Genomic DNA, 22,024 nt, shown 5'->3' on the forward strand with positions numbered 1-22,024 from the left:
GTGTGTGTGTGTGTGTGTGTGTGTGTGTGTGTGTGTGTGTGTGTGTGTGTGTGTGTACGTACTCACCTATTTGTGGTTGCAGGGGTCGAGTCCTAGCTCCTGGCCCCGCCTCTTCACTGATCGCTACTGGGTCCTCTCTCTCTCTGCTTCCTGAGCTTTGTCATACCTCTTCTTAAAACTATGTATGGTTCCTGCCTCCACTACTTCACTTGCTAGGCTATTCCACTTGCTGACAACTCTATGACTGAAGAAATACTTCCTAACGTCCCTGTGACTCATCTGAGTCTTCGGCTTCCAGTTGTGACCCCTTGTCCCTGTGTCCCCTCTCTGGAACATCCTATCTCTGTCCACCTTGTCCACCTTGTTTTTTTGAATGTCCATGAGAAGCTATTTATGGTGTATCTAAAACTGTAGTAACCAGGAAAAATATATATACAGTACAGTATAAACATGATCTTAGTCAGAAAGAATTGATTTAAAAAAATACTCATATTTAGTGATTTGTGTTATCAGGTATGCAACAATGTTTGACTTCTAAGAGTACAGCAACAGCAAAATCTCATTATCATAAATTTCAAGAAATAAGATATGATCCTCCCCTCTCCTTCATAAGACGAACATTGTCCTCATGAAGAAGAATCACAGGTGTGTCCCATAAGATCAGAATTAGTCCTGATAAAACTCTGTGATTATGTGTGAATGATGATGAAAGTGTTGAATGATGGTGAAAGCATTCCTTTCTTTTATGGATCACTCTGCCTTGGTGGGAGATGGCCGACATGTTAAAAAAAAAAAACTGTATGTACTGTATGTATATAAACTATCTACTAGAATTAATAAAAATTGGTAGTATGTACAGTATATGATTGCTGGTTCAGCAATAATCTTATGGCAAAACAAAACAAAATAAATACTACTAAAGTGAGAAAATTAAATGCGATCTTGCAAATTTCAGCCCAACCTTCAAGTGTAATGCTATATAGATGAAGAAAGTACTGTATATTAAAAAATAATAAATTCTACAAGCATCATATAATAAATGACTGATGTAATAAACTCTGTGTTGAAATATAAAGTTGTAGAATGGTATCTGCACCTTAAGAAACAGACAAAATATAATAAATCCAAAAAACATGCAATAAAACAGATAAATGATTTTAAAATGACTAAAGGTGTCCTCAGTGAAAGAGAAAAGAGAGAGGAGAGACACTAACAATGCAGCAATACACAAAAATATGATGGGAAAAATGGCTAAGATTGTTTATAACCAGCAATAGGAGAAAAAAATACAACCACCCCAAATTATTAAGCAAGTAGTGCAGTAGATAATGTGAAGTGCAACATCACAGAGTACATCTAGATATTTCTGGAGCCCAAGAGAAGGCAGTGGGCAGGACAACCTCTTGAAACTTGTACTTAATCATTACAACCAGGTCTTGGTTAGTGAGAATTCGAACAGTGTGAATTTGAATTATGCAACCATTTTGTGGGATTTATTATTCGCACTAATCAAGACCTATCTCTATATTAATAGAACACAATACACCAACAAGTAGAAGGGTAATGTGAATGTGCAAGAGTTAGCTATCATTTTGTTGTTAGGTAAGACACATATGCAACAGTTAGGTATCTTTATTTCGAAACGTTTCGCCTACACAGTAGGCTTCTTCAGTCGAGTACAGAAAAGTTGATAGAAGCAGAAGATACTTGAAGACGATGTAATCAGTCCATCACCATCGTCTTCAAGTATCTTCTGCTTCTATCAACTTTTCTGTACTCGACTGAAGAAGCCTACTGTGTAGGCGAAACGTTTCAAAATAAAGATACCTAACTGTTGCATATGTGTCTTACCTAACAACCTGTCGGTATTTTATACCATTTTAATGTTCACTCAGCTATCATTTTATTGAAATATTTTGCCTGCTCAGTAGACAAAGATGACTTTAATACTGGAGTTGATCATATTTACCTCTCCACTGCTTCTACTGTCTATAATATTTAAGTTATTCTGTATTCAACTGAGGAAGTTGCCTATTGAGCTGGAAAAATGTTTTAACAATAAGATAACCACTGCTGCGTATGTGTTTTGCTCATCTTTGACGTACTGTAATAGCTTGACTGCCAACAAATGTAGTAATAACACACAAAATGTTTAGCAAATTTTTACTTAATGACAATGTTTCACTCATTACCAAGTAAAATAGTGTAGCAAAACCTCAAGTTAGCAGACTCCGATTTAACGAATGTTACATTTAACAAGTAAAAATTTATGGCCGGACAGCACACACAGAAGATAAAAGTCTGTTACTGTTGCAGTCTGCCTGGTAAACTGTCCGTTAATATTGTGATTATGGAAAAGCAGTCATCAACTGGACTTAACTGACAATCAGCTTTAATGAACACTCTTTCTTCCTATTAATCCTTTAACCCTTTGAGGGTTTCGGCCGTACTAGTACGGCTTACGACCCAGGGTTTTTGACGTACTAGTATGCCTAAATTCTAGCGCCCTCAAATCTAGTGGGAGAAAGCTGGTAGGACTACATATGAAAGAATGGGTCTATGTGGTCAGTGTGCACAGTATAAAAAAAATCCTGCAGCACACAGTGCATAATGAGAAAAAAAAACACTTTGACCGTTTTTTTGGAATAAAACAGCGACTTTGCACTGTATTTTCGTATGATATTTATTGTTGTATTCTAGTTTTCTTGATCTCATTTTATAGAATGGAAGACATATTACAGAAATTGAGATGATTTTGACTGGTTTTACAATGAAAAGTACCTTGAAATTGAGTTCAAAGTAGCAGAAATGTTCGATTTTTACCAAAGTTCAAAAGTAAACAAATCATGCCAAGCGTCCAATACATGTCAACTGGTGAGTCTAATATTCTTTCGCAAGTGCGCCAATATTATTTATGCCATTTTTTACACTAATGCAGTAGTCTGCATAACAGTAAATCTTCTATTTTTTGTGAGAATAAAAATTCAAAGTGGAAAGCAAAAGAATGTAAGAGGGGCCTTGAGACGTGAGTAATGAACAGAGGAAATGTCATTTTAGTGCCAGGAATGTCTTTTTTGTTTATTCTTGACCCTATTCGGAAATTGGCATCTTTTGAAATTTGTGTGAAATTGGCAAAATTGCTAAATTCTGACCACTGTACTGGATAGTTGAAATTGGTAAATGGGTGGTTTCTTGCACTCATTCGATAGAAAAAATGGAGTTCTAGCAAAATATTCATGTTTTTTGTCGACTAGTACAGTGGAATTGGCTGAAAATGGGGCACAAAGTGGGCAAAATCGCCAATGCGTAAACATCGCCGAGACCGCTAACTTCGCAAGAGCATAATTCCGTAAGTTTTCCACCAAATTTCATACTTTTGGTGTCATTATGATCGGGAAAAGATTCTCTATCTTTTCATAAGAAAAAATTTTTTTTTTGTTTTTTAAATTTGGCCGACCCTGAGAACGAGTCTCGGAGTGGGCCTGTCGACACTCAAAGGGTTAAATAAAGCTTTTACTAATTCCAGATGATGGTACACTACAAGCACAGCTCTACACCTGTAATTACACCTATATAAACAAACACATTATTACACAGATTTACATAATACATAACCTTTACAAACAAGAGATGGGTGAGCTGAGAGCATTTTCAACGCAGTACTACTTAAAAAAATTAGAAAAGTTTCTCCAAATTTATTAATAATTTACCAAATACACAATGTATAAAGGAACGCTGTTACAATGGTCAGAAAATTTCCTCTCTAATAGGAAAATGAGAAGTAATGACAAGAGCACTATCCTGACAGAGTACAAACTAGGTGATTACATGCCATATGTATCATGATGTAGTCACTAGGTGAGTACCATATGTAACCTTGCAGTGCAGTCACTGAGTACCTGCTAAATGTATCTTCAAATTGTAGTCACTAGGTGAGTACCTATAACAAGTATCCTTATAGTGTAGTCACTAGGTGAGTATCTACAAGTATCCTTATAGTGTAGTTACTAGGTGAGTACCTACAAGTATCCTTATAGTGTAGTCACTAGGTGAGTTGTGGAAGCTTTTGTGCACCAGCCTCTTCACAACTCTGTCAAGAAAATGGTGAACACCACCTCCACAGATGGCTGTCAGAAATACACCCAGGTGCACACTTAATGTTATGATGTCCTTATCTGACACCTGGTTCCTGGTTAATTACTATGCAGAATTGTTCAGCACACTTGGTCACTGGTTCAAGATTGGACTGACATGACGGCACAAACACTAAACATTGATATAACAGCTAACAAGCTCTGAAACTGACTTCCACTAGCACTATTACTAACACTGCTGTACTTCAAGTAAGTTCCTACATATGTTGCACAAGATTATGAATTGCAATCTATGTGGCGAACAAGGTGGAGAAAAATGTTCAATTATGTGACCATGGGTCTTCTCAGTCTACCTGGGGACTTGTGGTGATGTCAGGCAATCAACGGAACCCAAAATGATGTCTACTTCCAAAAGTGTGGATTATGGCTTAAGTCCAGAACATCCACTGACTTAAATGAGTCAAAGTACATTCTCCCATGCACATCACACATCACTGAATAGACACCTGGAGCACACATCAAATTAGACGTACCGCTGAATGCTGAATACTAATCTGGCTCCCAGGTGTTCATGTCACAGAAGACACACACATTGTGATGTACAGTCATACCCCACTATACATCACTTTGGCTTATGTCAAATTTGCCTTCGTGCCATTTTTCTAGAGTAAATTCCAGTTCAGCGAACATCATTACGTCCAACTTTACATCACTCAGCGTCACCTACATCATAATTTTTTTAACTGTGCTCATTATTCTTTATAAAGTATGACTAAAATGTGTTTTTAGTGTTCTTTAAGGTTTAGCAATAGTTATATTTTTTCATGAGTTATGCCAATTTAACAGTGTCTGTCATCATTTTAAGGCATTATGTCTCATTTACATCAAAAACAGGTTACTTCACAGCTCTTGGAACCAATTAATAATGTAAGGCAACTTATGGCTGTATAATGTATGGCACAAAACTGGAGACTGTTGCCCCCAGGCCTTCAAAGTCTGGCCTATACCCTAAAACAATGTTGTTAAAGGGTTGGCACAGAAGAATGTTAACCCCTTGACTGTTTCGGTCGTATATATACGTCTTACGAGATACCGTGTTTGACGTATCTATACGCATAAATTCTAGCGGCTTCAAATCAAGCGGGAGAGGGCTGGTAGGCCTACATGAGAGAGAATGGGTCTGAGTGGTGGGTGTGCACCCTGTGAAAAAAAATCTGGGACTCAGCGGTGCGTTGTGGGAATGCCATCTTGGTAGTCCATTTTCACCATGCCTCGCAATAAGAAGTTCCTCACTCCTCAGCGGATTGGAGGTCTTTTGTTCCTAAGTGATAGCTCTAACAGCGATGAAAGTATCAGTGAAAGTGAATTCGCTGGTTTTTAAGCGGGTGTGATTGAAAACAGTGCCCAGGATAACGTAATTAGTGATGAAAACCCAGATGACCCACAACCTTCCACCTCTGGTGCTAGGCCGGCTCGTTCACGTTCACCTGTACCAGGATGAAAGAGGAAACTATTTGCCCGTGTACAAGACTCAGATGTGAGCAGTGAAAGTGATAGTGATAGTGATTTCAAAGCTATTGAAAGCAGTTCTAGTTGCGACAGTGAGGGTGAATATTCCCCAATGAAGCAGCAGTATATATAACGTCGCTTGCGGTCTGGTAGTGTGCCATATGCTGTTCCAAGGGGAAGGCCACATCCCGTGGCCCTACACCATGACCTGATAGTGAAGATTACAATATTGTTACAATGGGTATGAATGATGTGAGTGAGGCAGTAGGCAGTGGTGGTGAGAGTGATGGTGGCATGAGTCATGTGGCACCAGCAGTGGGCCACGCTACTACTGACGCTGTTGACTCTGCACAACTACAACCAGCCTCACCCAACCCCACACTCCCACAACAACCACAACCACAACCTGCACAACCACAACCATGTTTCAATATCCAGAACCCACCAGCTGACCATATCTGGGATTAGCAGCAAGGTGACGAGTTTGTTCCCAGTCCCCCCATGACTTTGATGAAACACAAAGTGGAATACGGCCATCATGTACAATTGGGAACAACACCACTGAACTGGAATGCTTTCAGTTGTTCTTCGATGAACCCCTGATGGACATTATTGTCAGGGAAAGCAATGCATACTTCGAGTACACCATGGCAGACACAATTCTTTCACCAAGATCATGCCTACACCAGTGGAAGGACACAACTGTGGCAGAGATGTATCTGTTCTTTGCCACACTAATGGTTATGCCACATGTGTATAAGCACACTGTCAACACATACTGGTTGACAGACCGCCTGATTTCAACCCCAGCTTTCAGTGACATTATACCAGTGAATAGATTTGGGTTACTGTTACATATGCTACACTTTTCAGACAAAACAAGGCCTGACAGAAGCAACAGGTTATGTAAGATCAGAAATGTGTTTATGTACCTGAAACAAAAGTGCTGTATGTATTTTTATCCCTTCAGGAAGCTTGTTATTGATGAGTCTGATTTTGTTCAAAGGAAGACTCTCATTCAAGCAGTACATACCAAGCAAGAGGAAATGCTTTGGTATAAAGTTATTTGTTCTGAGTGATTGCAAAACTGGTCTGGTTTTGGATATAACTGTGTACACTGGCAGTAAAACATTGCAAGATACTAGGAAGTTACTGGGTATCTCTGGTGATGTGGTTAGAATAATGATAGAACCATATCTTGGTAAGGGGCATATTTTATATACTGACAACTGGTACACAAGCCCTATACTCAGTGATTTCTTGTGAGTGAACATGACAGACGTGTGTGGAACAGTGCATGGAAATCGTAAGCATATGCCTAGGTTCGACGCTGGCAGTCGTAGAGATGAGGTGCAGGTGTTTGCTGCCAATGACATCATGGCATTTCGGTGGCATGGCAAACGTGATGTCACACTGTTGACATCAGTTCGACACGAAATGGTAAACAGTGGCAAGCAGAATAGAGAGACCAATGAACTCACTGTAAAACCTGCAGCAGTGATGGATTACAACCTCAATATGCGCTTAGTGGACAAATGTGACATGCAGATTGCGTTTGCTGACTGTGTTCGCAAGAGTTATAAGTGGTACATAAAACTCTTTTTCCATCTTCTTGACATTTCCATGCTGAATGCTTATAATATGTATAAGTTGAAGACCAACAACAAACCAAAATATGATGAATTTTGTTTGTCAGTCATCAGACAAATAATATTTTGTACCAAGGAACAACACTTGCAATAGACCAGTGCCCACGAAATTATCAGCACATGTTCTCTCATCTGAGGCCTGGTGATCACTACCCAATACCACTGCCTGCTACTGCTCTCAAGAAAAATGCTCAGAAGAGGCATTTTGTCTGTGAACATACCACAAAACGCCCACAAAAATGCAGAGACACTCGTTTTATGTGTGAGGAGTGTAAAACACCATTGTGCTTATACCCATGTTTCAAAGAATTCCACAAGCTGCAGCAGTTCTAGAAAAGTGTCCAGTGATTGTACATATGTATATATATTATAGAACAATTGTAATAAACAATTTTTTATATTGTTTGTTTGTGTAAACAAGTTTTATGAACATTATGATGATACTAGTGTTTTTACTATATTTGTGTTACATTCAATGAGTGTATATATGAACATTGCACCATACTTTGGTCTCACAAGCCATAAAAATTATGTGAAAAAATAAAATAGTGAAAAAAACAAGAAACTGTCGAATAAAAGTAAACCAAAGTTTACCGGGTGAGCGGCAGTCACTGCTGTTGCCATACGCCACTCATTTTCTGCAAACTTCATGCCTCTATATCTCGGTAAGTACTGATGGGAATTTTTTTTTTTGACTAAAACAATCAGAAAAATAATCTCAACATTTTCATAAGAAAAAATTATTTTTTTTTCTGAATTTTTGCGACACCAGGAGACACTTCAGGATCGGGCCTTTCGACAGTCAAAGGGTTAAATAATCACTTGATTTATCAGAACATCGATCACTATGATAGTATTTATGAACTCTTAGTTCTGAGTTTAGTGACAAATCAGTCTCATTTTATAATATTATAAGGGCCACCTCCTAGGTAGGTGATTTACCATATGGCACTTTAGCATAGTGGGAAGGAGCCATTGTCCCTCACTGTAACTCACTCAGGCAGAAAGGGGATAACAGTCACAGGTCTCCCTGTGTCATCATACACACTACTGTATGAAGAACACTGGCACACAGAAATTTAAAAAATTCCCACGAGTATGCACAACATGTATCTTCATAGTGTAGTCACTAAGTGCATACCTACCATGTGCATCCTAGGTGAATACCAACACCTAGTTACTAGGTGAGTACATGTCATGTATATCCTCAGTGTAGTCATTAGGTGAGTACCTACAACACACATGTATCTACTATACCCGTGACTGACTTCCAGGACCTTCCTAGCCTACCAGCCCAGACAAACTTCATTGTTAAGCATCTGTTCAATCTGGCTATTGTTTAGTGCAATACTTGTCCACATAGTTATCACAGCTTGACTTATCTGGCACTTAGTGTCAATTTCCTCTTGAAGACTTATACACTTGTTCTAGCAATATTTCTGATGTGTGTTGGTAGTAGGATGAAGTGTCTTGAGCCATGAATGTTGATACAGTGTTTTCTTTATATGCTGTTCACTGAATTTATTTTACACTTCCTTTCATATCTCTCACTCTAGTACGATGTTATACCAGAGTGTAGTTTTAGGACCAGGCCTTCCAATATCTTTCTGGAATATATAATTTGATATCTCTCATATACCAAGGCCTTTGAGGCATTCTCTAAGTTGTTGAAACCCTTTATTCTCCTTTGTATGGACTGATGAAACCACTGTGTAGTGAAGCGTTTCCTCATTAAAGATACCCAAATGTTGCACATGTGTCCAATTTATCAACTTGTCGGTTCTCTGAACCATTCAACTACATTCCTGTCTGACACAGCAATATCTTGGGATCTTAACCCTTTCAGGGTTTTTGGACATACTAGTACGGCTTACGCACCAGGGTTGTTGACGTACTAGAACGCCTAAATTCTAGCGCCTTCAAATCTAGCGAGAGAAAGCTGGTAGGCCTACATATGAAAGAATGGGTCTATATGGTCAGTGTGCACAGTATAAAAAAAATCCTGCAACACAGTTCATAATGAGAAAAAAAAAAACTGACCGTGATTTTGGATTGAAACAGCGACTTTGCACTGTATTTTCATATGGTATTTATAGTTCTATGCTAGTTTTCCTGGTCTCATTTTATAGAACAGAAGACATATTACAGAAATTGAGATGATTTTGATTGGTTTCACAACAAAAAATACCCTGAAATTGAGCTCAAAGTAGCAGAAATGTTCAATTTTTACCAAAGTTCAAAAGTAAACAAATCATGTTACGCGTCCAATACACGTCAACTGGTGAGTAATATTCTTTAACAAGTGTGCTGATATTATTTATACCATTTCTACACTAATGCAGTAGTCTGCATAACAGTAAATCTTCTATTTTTTGTGAGAATAAAAATTCAAAGTGGAAAGCAAAAGAAATATAAGAGGGGCCTGAGGATGTGACTAACGAACAAAGAACTTGTTATTTTAGTGCCAGGAATGTCTGTCTTGTTTATTCTGGACCCTATTTGGAAATTGGCATCTTCTGAAATTTGTGTGAAATTGGCAAAATTGCCAATTTCTAACCACTTTATTGGATAGTTGAAATTGGTAAATGAGTGGTTTCTTGTACTCATTCAATATAAAAAATGGAGTTCTAGCGAAATAAATATAATTTTTGTCGACTAGTACAGAGGAATTGGCCAAAAATAGGGCTCAAAATGGGCGAAATCGCCGATGCGTAAACATCGGTGAGACCACTAACTTCGCGAGAGCATAATTCCGTAAGTTTTCCATCAAACTTCATACTTTTAGTGTCATTATGATCGGGAAAAGATTCTCTATCATTTCACATGAAAAAATAATTTGTTTTTTCCGAAAAATTTTCGACCCTGAGAACAAGTTTAGGAGAGGGCCTCTCGACCCTGAAAGGGTTAATACAGGGAATTCTTCAACTTGCCTAACCCTTGGGCATGACCTACTTCCACATTCGTCAAATGTGATACCACCTACGACTGCTGCACCTCTCCTGCCTACAGTATACGTACAGTGGACCCCCGGTTCGCAATGCCATCGGTATTCGATAAATCCGATATTCGATGCATTTTAACGCAAAAATTTTGCCTCGATTCCCGTTAAAAAACCCGGTATACGATTCGTCTGAGACGTGTCCACATGTGTGCCAGTGTTTACAAGCCAGCCAGTGTGCTCGCATCTAAGGATACATTCGGTACATTCCATATTATCACAGTGTTTTTGGTGCTTGTTTCTGCAAAATAAGTCACCATGGGCCCCAAGAAAGCTTCTAGTGCCAACCCTTCGAGAAAAAGGGTGCTAATGACTATTGAAATGAAGAAAGAGATAATTGCAAAGTACGAAAGTGGAGTGCGTGTGTTGGAGTTGGCCAAGTTGTATACAAAGCCCCAATCAACCATCTCTACTATAGTGAGCAGGAAAATGGCACTCAAGGAAGCTGTTGTTGCAAAAGGTGCAACTGTGATTACAAAACAGCGACTGCAAGTGTTAGAAGATGTTGAGAGACTGTTATTGGTGTGGATAAATGAAAAACAGATAGCAGGAGATAGTATCTCTCAAGCGATCATTTGTGAAAAGGTTAGGCAGTTGCATGACGATTTGGTAAAGAAATTGCCTGCAACTAGTGGTGATGTGAGTGAATTTAAGACCAGCAAAGGTTGGTTTGAAAGATTTAAGAATTGTAGTGGCATACATAGTGTGATTAGGCATGGTGAGGCTGCCAGTGACTCTCAAGCTGGTCCTAGTGGCATTAACCTGTAAACGGTCCAAGCAGATCTACGTTCACATGTGTAGTGCTACAGAAGTAGATCTACATTTTTTTTACATATTTTCAAATATAACAAAAAAAAAAGTGGATCAAAGCTTTTTTACACATTTTCAAATGTAAAAAAACAAAAAGAAGATCTACTTTTTTTACATACTTTCAAATGTTGAAAAAACGTATATATACGTTTGGGCCGTTTACGGGTTAAAAGAAGAAGGGAAGTAACCCCGGAAAAGGATTTGCTACCTCAAGTCCTATTGGAAGGGGATTCCCCTTCTAAACAATAAGTTCGACACTCTCCCCTCCTCCCATCCCATCAATCATCACCAGATCTTCATTAAAGGTAAGTGTCATGTATTCTATTGTTAGTAGAGTACTACAAACTGTGCATGTCTTCTTCGGTTTGTGTGCTTTAAACTTAATATTTCATGTGGTAAAATTTTATTTTCATACTTTTGAGTGTCTTGCACGGATTAGTTTGATTTCCATTATTTCTTATGGGGAAAATTGATTCGCTTTTTGATAATTTTGGTTTACGATGAGCTCTCAGGAACAGATTAATATCGCAAACTGGGGGTCCACTGTATAAGCTACTTCTTCGCACATATGCTGTATTCTTTTCAACATTGATGGACTGATCACATTGACTCAAGGCTGAGGGGCTGATTACCTCAAACTCCTCCTGTTCTTCACCATTCTCCTATGCATGGACTGATGAAGCCACTGTGTGGCAAAACATTTCCTCATAAAAGATACCCAAATATTGCAAAGAAAAGAGCATCATCACAAATGCAAAGAAAGACAGAGATGATTTGAAAATGATAAATTATTATTATTATTGTTATCATTATTATTATTATTATTATAGTGGCACCTCGGTATACGACCAGCTCCCTACTCAAGCAAGGCTCAGCACTCGACCAAACAAATACGACCAGCCAGAACTTCGCTGCAAACTATTTCATGTTTCTTCATATTTTTTGGTGTCTTTTTGTATTATTTGTATAAATAAGTCACCATGGGGCCTACGACGATTAGTGATAACAGCCAACCAAACAGAAAATTGGTTGGAAAAAACTTGTTCGATACTCAAACGGAGCGGCACCTGAACAGCCGTCTGGAATGAATTAAGGTCACATACAGTGGTTCCACTGTATTATTATTATTATTATTATTATTATTATTATTTTATTCATAGAAAGAGCCAAACCCAATGAAAATGATATGGTAGAAAATGCTAAAAAAGAATAAAACTTTTTTATACACCCAAAAGAAGGAAAATAATTGTAAAGCAAGAAGTGATAAGACTGAAAAAGGAAGATGTGGTAGACAACAAATAAGTTTGTGAGGAGCTAAACAGATAAAACATTCACAACAAGATTTGCCTTCATATTTATCAAAGAAAGTAGAGCTAAAAATAACAGATGGAGAAAGAGGAGTGGATGAAGTGAAATAGGGTGGAAATGTCTTTGAAGATATTTCCCAAGAGGAAGCCCTTTACCTTAGTGTTGATAAATACCAGGCAATGACAACTAGTATTTCCCTTTATGACTTTAAATCCTCAACAACTCAGGTCGACCTCTACTACCCACTCTTCTCCCACAACCTTATCCTCTGCTATTCCCTCTCATTTTCCTCCTCTCAACCCTTGTACCTCAATCTTGTACACCTATAATATTTTTTCATTCCCCTTTAGTTTGCAACTGCAGTAAACCTAATGAGAGGAACAGAAACAGGTACAAAAAGCTACACAACCAGAAGAGCTTCAGATAAGTTGCAAGAATGGTCAATCAAAATTTAATCTGAAAAAGCACAATGTCATGCAAATCAGCAAGAAAAGAGAAGGGCAATAGGTGAAGCACAGGTTGAGAGAAGAAATCCTACAACAATCACTAAAAGAGAAATCGCCAAGAGTGACCATTACACTGGACAAACTGATGAAGGTGCACATCAACTGAACAAATTTGGCAGTGTATGAGAGGATGGCAAAATTCAGGAAGGCCTTCATGAAGCATAATATAAAATGCTTTAGCACACTATTATATACAATGCACTTCACAGTAATCCTGGAGAAGCAGCATTTATACGAAGATCCCACATCGTAAACATGTTCACAAGGTTGGAAAAGTCAAGGGTTGCAACCATACTAGTCACAAAACCAAGAAGAATACACTACTATGAAGAGACTAATGAAAATGAACCTGAAGATCTTGGAAGAGAGGACCAAGTTAATGTCATCATGACATACAGTACTCAAGAATTCTGCATGGATAAGGTGGAAAGGGAAAGTCTGTAATATGGAGATCAGAATGGAGAACACAGATGGAAACTAAGTAGGCAGATGAAGTAAACAAATGATGGAAATATAAAATTTGTTAGGGTATACTAGGTAGTACAGCGAAATAATTAGGATGAGGAAGAAGTGGATGCAATTTTCAGAAACAGTTATAAGAGTATGTATAAGAGGGTCAAGAGTTCTGACTAGACTCCCACAAGAATGAATCAATGGGTACTTATTTGATAATACAAACAGAAATTTGGAAGTTATTTAAAATTTTCCTATTGAAATTTTTTTGTGTGAAAAACATCTATGACATCTACAAATTTCCTACTGCATTAAATTGTTACACCTCTAGCAATACTCAAGACATTTTTTTAATTTACAATAACTGAAAGTATTGATCCCATTGAGTGTGTAAACTGTCCATAAATATTCAACAGATCTCAAAAATTAATCTGTAACTTCTATTCCTATTTATGACTTATACACACACATACACAAACACACACACACACACACATATGCATGTACACACATACACACACATGCATGCATGCACATACATGCATGCAAGCATCCACACACACACACACACACACACACACACACACACACACACACACACACACACACACACACACACACACACACACACACACGGTGTAAGGAGGCAAAAACAAAGTGAAATAGAGAATGGAAAAATTACAGAAGGCAGAGAACACATGAAAATTGGGAGATTAGTCGCAGAGCCAGCAACGAGTATGCACAGGTAAGGAGGGAGGCCCAGCGACAGTATGAAAATAACACAGCATCGAAAATCAAGACTGACCTGAAACTGTTGTATAGCCACATCAGGAGGAAGACAACAGTCAAAGACCAGGTGATCAGACTGAGGACAGAAGGTGGAGAACTCACAAGAAATGATCAGGAGGTATGTGAGGAGCTAAACAGGAGATTTAAGGAAGTTTTTACAGTAGAGACAGGAAGGGCTCTGGGAAGACAGTACAGAAGGGAACATCAAGAGGGAATATACCAACAAGTGTTGGATGACATACGAACAACCGAGGAAGAGGTGCAGAAGCTGCTAAGTGACCTTGATACCTCAAAGGCGATGGGACCAGACAACATCTCCCCATGGGTCCTTAGAGAAGGAGCAGAGATGCTGTGCGTGCCCCTAACCACAATCTTCAACACATCCCTTGAAACTGGGCAACTACCTGAGAAATGGAAGATAGCAAATGTAGTCCCCATATTTAAGAAAGGAAACAGAAATGAGGCACTAAACTACAGACCTGTGTCTCTGACATGTATTGTGTGCAAAGTCATGGAGAAGATTATCAGGAGGAGAGTGGTGGAACACCTGGAACAGAACAAGATTATAAGTGAAAACCAGCATGGGCTCATGGAAGGCAAATCCTGTGTCACAAACCTTCTGGAGTTTTATGACAAGGTAACAGAAGTAAGACACAAGAGAGAGGGGTGGGTTGATTGCATTTTCCTAGACTGCATGAAGGCCTTTGACACAGTTCCCCACAAGAGATTAGTGCAGAAGCTGGAGGATCAGGTGCATATAACAGGGAGGGCACTGCAATGGATCAGGGAATACCTGACAGGGAGGCAACAACGAGTCATGGTACCTGAAGAGGTATCACAGTGGGCGCCTGTGATGAGCGGGATCCTACAGGGGTCAGTTCTAGGACCAGTGCTGTTTTTGATATATGCGAACGACATGATGGAAGGAATAGACTCTGAAGTGTCCCTATTCGCAGATGATGTGAAGCTGATGAGAAGAATTAAATCGGATGAGGATTAGGCAGGACTGCAAAGAGACCTGGACAGGCTGGATATGTAGTCCAGAAACTGGCTTCTCGAATTCAACCCTGCCAAATGCAAAGTCATGAAGATTGGGGAGGGGCAAAGAAGACCGCAGACAGAGTATAGGCTAGGTGGACAAAGACTACAGACCTCACTCAGGGAGAAAGACCTTGGGGTGACCATAACACCAAGCACGTCACCGGAGGCACATATCAACCAAATAACTGCTGCAGCATACGGGCGCCTGGCAAACCTGAGAATAGCGTTCCAATACCTTAATAAGGAATCGTTCAAGACACTGTACACTGTGTATGTTAGGCCCATACTGGAGTATGCAGCACCAGTCTGGAACCCACACCTGGTCAAGCACGTCAAGAAGTTAGAGAAAGTACAAAGGTTTGCAACTAGGCTAGTCCCAGAGCTCAGGGGAATGTCGTACGAGGAAAGGTTGAGGGAAATCGGACTGGCGACACTGGATGACAGAAGGGTCAGGGGAGACATAATAATGACATACAAGATACTGTGGGGAATAGATAAGGTGGGCAGAGATAGGATGTTCCAGAGAGGGGACACAGAAACAAGGGGTCACAACTGGAAGCTGAAGACTCAGACGAGTCACAGGGATGTTAGGAAGTATTTCTTCAGTCATAGAGTCATCAGGAAGTGGAACAGCCTAGCAAGTGAAGTAGTGGAGGCAGGAACCATACATAGTTTTAAGAAGAGGTATGACAAAGCTCAGGAAGCAGAGAGGGAGAGGACCTAGTAGCGATCAGTGAAGAGGCGGGGCCAGGAGCTGAGTCTCGACCCCTGCAACCACAATTAGGCGAGTACACGCATGCACATACAACAGGCCTAGTGTCTAATCGACATGTGCCTAGGACCAAATGGTAACTAACTAACACACACACACACACACACACACACATATATACACATTAACCCTCAATAAAAAACTATTTCTTTCAACAAAGCTATTCATTTACAAACAGCTTCTTATTCAGTTAATATGTCTTCAATGTTTCACGTTCAAAATATAACAATGTATAGTGTAGTAGTTTGACAAGATGTCACATTGCCACAGTGTATATTCACAAGCTTTGCCACATTACCACATAGTGTATATTCAGAAGCTTTGTCACATTACCATATAGTGTATATTCACAAGCTTTGCCACATTACCACATAGTGAATACTCACAAACTTTGAAGATTTTTCTCCTCATACACTCCTACTGACAATCAAACACCAAATATCAAACAATATTTACCAAACTATTCTTCAGTAAATATTTCAGTATCCTATACATTTTTTTACTGACTGCTGTATATGAGAAAGATAATAACTTCATCCATATAACTATTGATATTTAAGCTTCATCCTGAGCTTTCATTTATTTTGCATTACATAAACATGCCATTCAGCTGCTCATCTCCAACAAATAACATAAGAGTATACTGAGTACAATATTTAAGAAACAATAAATCATGCAAGCAAAAACAGTATTTTAGCATAAGATGCTTTAAGCTTTTTCTTACTATGAAAAACATGCAACACCATTACTAATTAAAATAAGTGAAACTCAAATACAATGAATATACAGCAAAATAAGAAAAACAGAAAGACTGCTTACATCACAAGGCCATACTTACGCAATAGCGTCGATCATATCAAGGCCCATTTCAACTGCACACCTGGCATGATCACTCCTGGCTTCAGGTAAGCCAGAAACACAGTAGTAACAGTCACCAAGGATCTTGATGCGCAAACAGTGGTTGTCCTGTCAATAAAACAATGCGTTACTAGACCCATAACATTAAATTATTGAGCATGCCCATTCAACCTGTCCTTGTCTTCAGTATGACATAGTGCTGAGGTATTGCTCACCGTATATATTTTATGAGACCTGTTTAGTTCCTCTAGTACACTACATTCAATTATTAATAACTCTTTCTAGGTTACCCACTTCCTCTGATGTAGCAGAAGACATTGTTTACATATTATCAAGGAATGTAGATAACTGATTAAAAAAAAGAGTTGACAGGTTGATGAATGAGATACTTGTAAGTACAACACTTGGATATCTATTGTAGACACTTGTGCAACACTTGGATATCTATTGTAGACACTTGTGCAACACTTGGGTATCTATTGTAGACACTTGTGCAACACTTGGGTATCTATTGTAGACACTTGTGCAACACTTGGGTATCTATTGTAGACACTTGTGCAACACTTGGGTATCTATTGTAGACACTTGTGCAACACTTGTGTATGTTGTGGAAACATTTTGCCAACCACTGGCTTCCTCAGTCCAATACAGAGAAGAATGGTTGAACATCAGGAGTTTGAGGTAATCAGTCCCTCATCCTGGAGCTGATGTGATCAGTCCATCAATGTAGCATATGCTGCACTGTAGCATATGACAAAAAGATCACATCGCCTCCAGGATGAGGGAACTGATTATCTCAATCTCCTTCTGATCTTCAACCATTCTTCTCTGTATTGGACTAGGGAAACCACTGGTTGGCAAAATGTTTCCACAATAAAGATACACAAGTGTTGCACAAGTGTGTCATTAATCATATGTATCAAGGGTTGTAAGTTGTATTATTATTTATTAATTCATGTTGGCTGGTTGGCCGGCCAGCTGGCTGGCCGACTGGCTGGCTGATTTCTTTTCCCTGTCTCTATTTCCTTCTGTCTGTCTGTATCTATCTCTGTTAGTTAGTGTGTATCTATCTCTGTCTCTGTCTCACAGGTACACATAAATACAGTTATACATAGTGTAAATTACCTAGGATAACCTAAAAAATCCAGACAAAGTGCTATACTATGCTTGTAGATATAAGGCATAATAAACATGACTGGCAAGTAATACACATTTTCACTTGTTCAGGAATCAGACATGATGACTCTTTGATAAATTAGACACGTGCAACGTTTGGGTATCTTTAATGAGGAAACGTTTTGCCACACAGTGGCTTCATCAGTCCATACAAAGAAGAATGGTGAAGAACAGGAGGAGTTTGAGGTAATCAGTCCCTCAGCCTTGAGTCAATGTGATCAGTCCATCAATCTTGAAAAGAATACAGCATATGTACAAAGAAGTGGCTTATATACTGTAGGCAGGAGAGGTGCAGCAGTCATAGGTGGTATCTTTTCAAGATTGATGGACTGATCACATCAGCTCAAGGTTGAGGGACTGATTACCTCAAACTCCTGCTTTTCACCATTTTCCTTTGCATAAGAACATAAGAAAGAAGGAACACTGCAAAAGGCCTACTGGCCTATGCAAGGAAGGTCCAATTTTCCCACCAGCTTAAGCCAATGCCTTGACCTAGTGAGGTCAGACACGTCACTTAAGGAAGGAGCACTACATCCGACCTAGTAGCACCAGCTAGTCAGGTCCAACTCACACCCACCCACACCCACTCATGTATTTATCCAACCTATTTTTAAAATTAAACAACATCTTGGCATCTATGACGGTACTCGAGAGTTTGTTCCACTCATCCACAATGCTATTATCAAACCAGCGCTTTCCTTTATCCTTCCTGAATCTGAATTTTTCCAATTTAAAGCCACTGGTGAGAGTCCTGTCTATGTTAGATATTTTTTAGCATGCTATTTACATCCCCTTTATTAATTCCTGTTTTCCATTTATACACCTCAATCATATCCCCCCTAATTCTATGCCTTTGTAGAGAGTGCAGATTCAGGGCCCTCAGTCTACCCTTGTAGGGAAGATTTCTGATACATAGGATCAACTTTGTCATCCTCCTTTGTACGTTTTCCAGTGCATTTATATCCATTCTGTAATAGGGTGACAAAAACTGTGCAGCGTAATCTAAATGAGGCCTAACCAAGGATATATAGAGTTGAAGAACAACCTGAGGACTTCTATTATTTATACCTCTTGCTATGAAGCCAAGAATTCTGTTAGCTTTATTGCAAACACTAATGCACTGTTGTCTTGGTTTTAGATTACTGCTAACCAGAGCTCCTAAATCCTTTTCGCAATCCGTAATATTAAGATCTACATTACAGTGGATCCCCGCTCAATGGCGGCATCAAGTAATGGCAAATTTGTCTAAATGCGCTCTTTGGCATCAAAAAATTGGCTCTACCAACGATATATTTTGTATTATTTCAGTGTTTTTAGTGCTTGTAACTGCTAAATAAGCCACCATGGGCCCCAAGATAGCTTCTAGTGCTAAAAAGAGTGAGAAATACTCTCGAAATACTATCGTACCATGGTCAGCTGCTGCTGCAACACCGTCAGCTGCTGCTGCACTACCATCAGCTGTTGCTGCAACACCATCAGCTGCTGCTGCTGCTGCTGCTGTACTACCGTAAGCTGTTGCTGTACCACCATCAGCTGCTGCTGCAACACTGTTAGCTGCTGTTGCACTACTGTCAGCTGTTGCTGCAACACCATCAGCTGCTGCTGTACTACCATAAGCTGCTGTTGTACTACCATAAGCTGTTGCCGCACCACTGTCAGCTGCTGCTGCAACACCATCAGCTGCTGCCGCTGCTGCTGTACTACCGTAAGCTGTTGCTGCACCACTGTCAGCTGCTGCTGTTGCAACACCATCAGCTGCTGCTGCACTACCATCAGCTGTTGCTGCAACACCATCAGCTGCTGCTGTTGCTGCACCACCATCAGCTGCTGCTGCAACACCGTCAGCTGCTGCTGCGCCATGGTCAGCTGTATTACTCGAAGATGTGGGAAGACTATTGTTGGTGTGGCTTATCAAGAATACCGAGAAACAATTAACCCCAGAGGGTTAGCCACCCTGGATAACCCAAGAAAGTCAGTGCGTCATTGAGGACTGTCAAACTTATTTCTTTTGGGGTCCTTGATCTTGTACCCCTGGATGCGACCCACACCAGTCGACTATCACCCAGGTGAACAGGAAAAAATGCCTGGAACTAGTGCTCATACTGGTGAATTTAAGGCCAGCAAAGGTTGGTTTGAAAGATTCAAGAATTGTAGTGGCATACACAGTGTGATAAGGCATGGCAAAGCTGAAAAATTCCAACCCCAACAAGTGTTCAATTGTGACAAAACAGGCCTGTTCCGGAAGAAAATGCCAAACAGGACCTACATTACTCAGAAGGAAAAGGCACTCCCAGGACACAAACCTATAAAAAGCAGGCTAATTTTCTTGTTTTGTTGTAATGCTAGTGGGGATTGCAAAGTGAAGCCTTTACTCATGTATCATTGTGAAAATCCCAGAGTGTTCAAGAAAAAGTGTCTCATCACTCAACAATGCTCTTCAATAAAGGTAAGTGTCATTTTAGTACAGTGGACCCTCGCCTAACGAACGCATCGCATAATGTTAAATCCGCCTAGCAATAAATTTTAACACAAAAATTTTGCCTCGGCTAGCGCTAAAAAATTCGCTCCATGGGATTCGTTCAAGATGCGTCCATGTGCGGCCTGAGCCCGCCTCACTTGTTCTATGGGTGCCAGTGTTTACAAGCCAGCCGTCCCATCCAAACATACAGTCAGAACATTTCATATTATCACAGCTTTTTTAGTGATTGCACCTGCAAAATAAATCACCATGGGCCCCAAGAAAGCTTCTAGTGCCAACCCTACAGCAAAAAGAGTGAGAATTACTATGGATATGAAGAAAGAGATCATTGCTAAGTATGAAAGTGGAGTGCATGTCTCCGAGCTGGCCAGGTTGTACACAAAACCCCAATCAACCATCGCTACTATTGTGGCCAAGAAAACGGCAATCAAGGAAGCTGTTCTTGCCAAAGGTGCAACTTTGTTTTCAAAACAGAGATCGCAAGTGATAGAAGATGTTGAGAGACTGTTATTGGTGTGTGTTATGGGGCTATAGGACCCAACATGTATTTATAAGTAACAGTTACTCTGGAATACCTAATTATATTGAATTGATGGGGACTCAGTTCTAAATGTCATAAGGGCTGATCACCCTTAGGACTGAGAGGCAGCTGGGTCAAGCCTTTTTTCTCAGTATAATAGGTTATACTATAGACACAAACACACAATTTAAATAAGTAGTTTATAAAGTTGTATTTCTTTTTGTAAAAGTAAATTAAAGTGTGGTAGAATTGTGGTAACAAGAGAATTGTGCTTGGCAACAGTCTTTTGTTTTGGTGGGAGGAAAACCATACCCCCGGCCGGGATTGAACCCACGGTCATAGAGTCTCAAAACTCCAGCCCGTCGCGTTAGCCACTAGACCAGCTAGTTTTGAGACTCTATGACCGCGGGTTCAATCCCGGCCGTGAGTATGGTTTATTTGCAATCGTGTCATTACGATTTCTTAAGTCTTGGTGGGAGGAGTTTAGCTAGGCTCCTCCCTCTCCCTCTCTCTCTGTTTGTTGACATGGCAGGACCTCTGGGTCCTTCTTCTATCTTCTTTTGGGGCATTATGTGTGCTCCAGGGGTGAGTTTTTATAACTTAAGTTGTGGCCACCATACCCAGGGTGACTAAAGTGTGTCAAAACACTGGTTAGCCCAGAGTTAGTCAAGAAGAGAGAAAGACAAAGTTGCTGAGGTGCACCATGTGGGAGAACAGCTATGGAGTGTGTAGATTTTTGTTTTGAAAATGTGATTGCTGTAATTCTGTACATATCTATTTAGAATACAGTTATATTTTTATAGTAGTAGTTTACATAACCTGTGAAGAGGGCTGGTGAAAGGATATCAGAGACACTCAAGATGATCAGCCATGATGTAAGTATTACCCCTAGACAGATAAGGCCATTAAGTAAAAAGCTACCCCACACTAGAACATGTATTGAGAACCTTACTGTCAAAGTAATAAGACATACCAACGTAACATGGGAGCTTGACCGGGAGAGTTATTTGACTGCTAAAATAACTCAAAACATTCTTTGAACTATATGTGCTGGTATGGGGT

At 39.7% G+C, this 22,024-nt stretch overlaps 1 protein-coding gene across 12 annotated transcripts in view; it reads right to left on the reverse strand.

Annotated features, from left to right (window-relative positions):
• The window catches only part of LOC128698394 (adenylate cyclase type 1), a 1,819,232-nt gene that overhangs the window by 963,484 nt on the left and 833,724 nt on the right, over positions 1–22,024 (reverse strand). For all 12 annotated transcript variants that reach the window (XM_070085014.1, XM_070085006.1, XM_070085009.1 and 9 more), the window contains one exon: positions 16,768–16,895. In XM_070085014.1, coding sequence (XP_069941115.1) covers positions 16,768–16,895 — 128 coding nt within the window. The remainder of the gene's footprint in view (positions 1–16,767; positions 16,896–22,024) is intronic.

The sequence above is a fragment of the Cherax quadricarinatus genome, chromosome 14 (assembly GCF_038502225.1).
Source record: "Cherax quadricarinatus isolate ZL_2023a chromosome 14, ASM3850222v1, whole genome shotgun sequence".
In the NCBI taxonomy this organism is placed as follows: Eukaryota; Metazoa; Arthropoda; class Malacostraca; order Decapoda; family Parastacidae; genus Cherax; species Cherax quadricarinatus.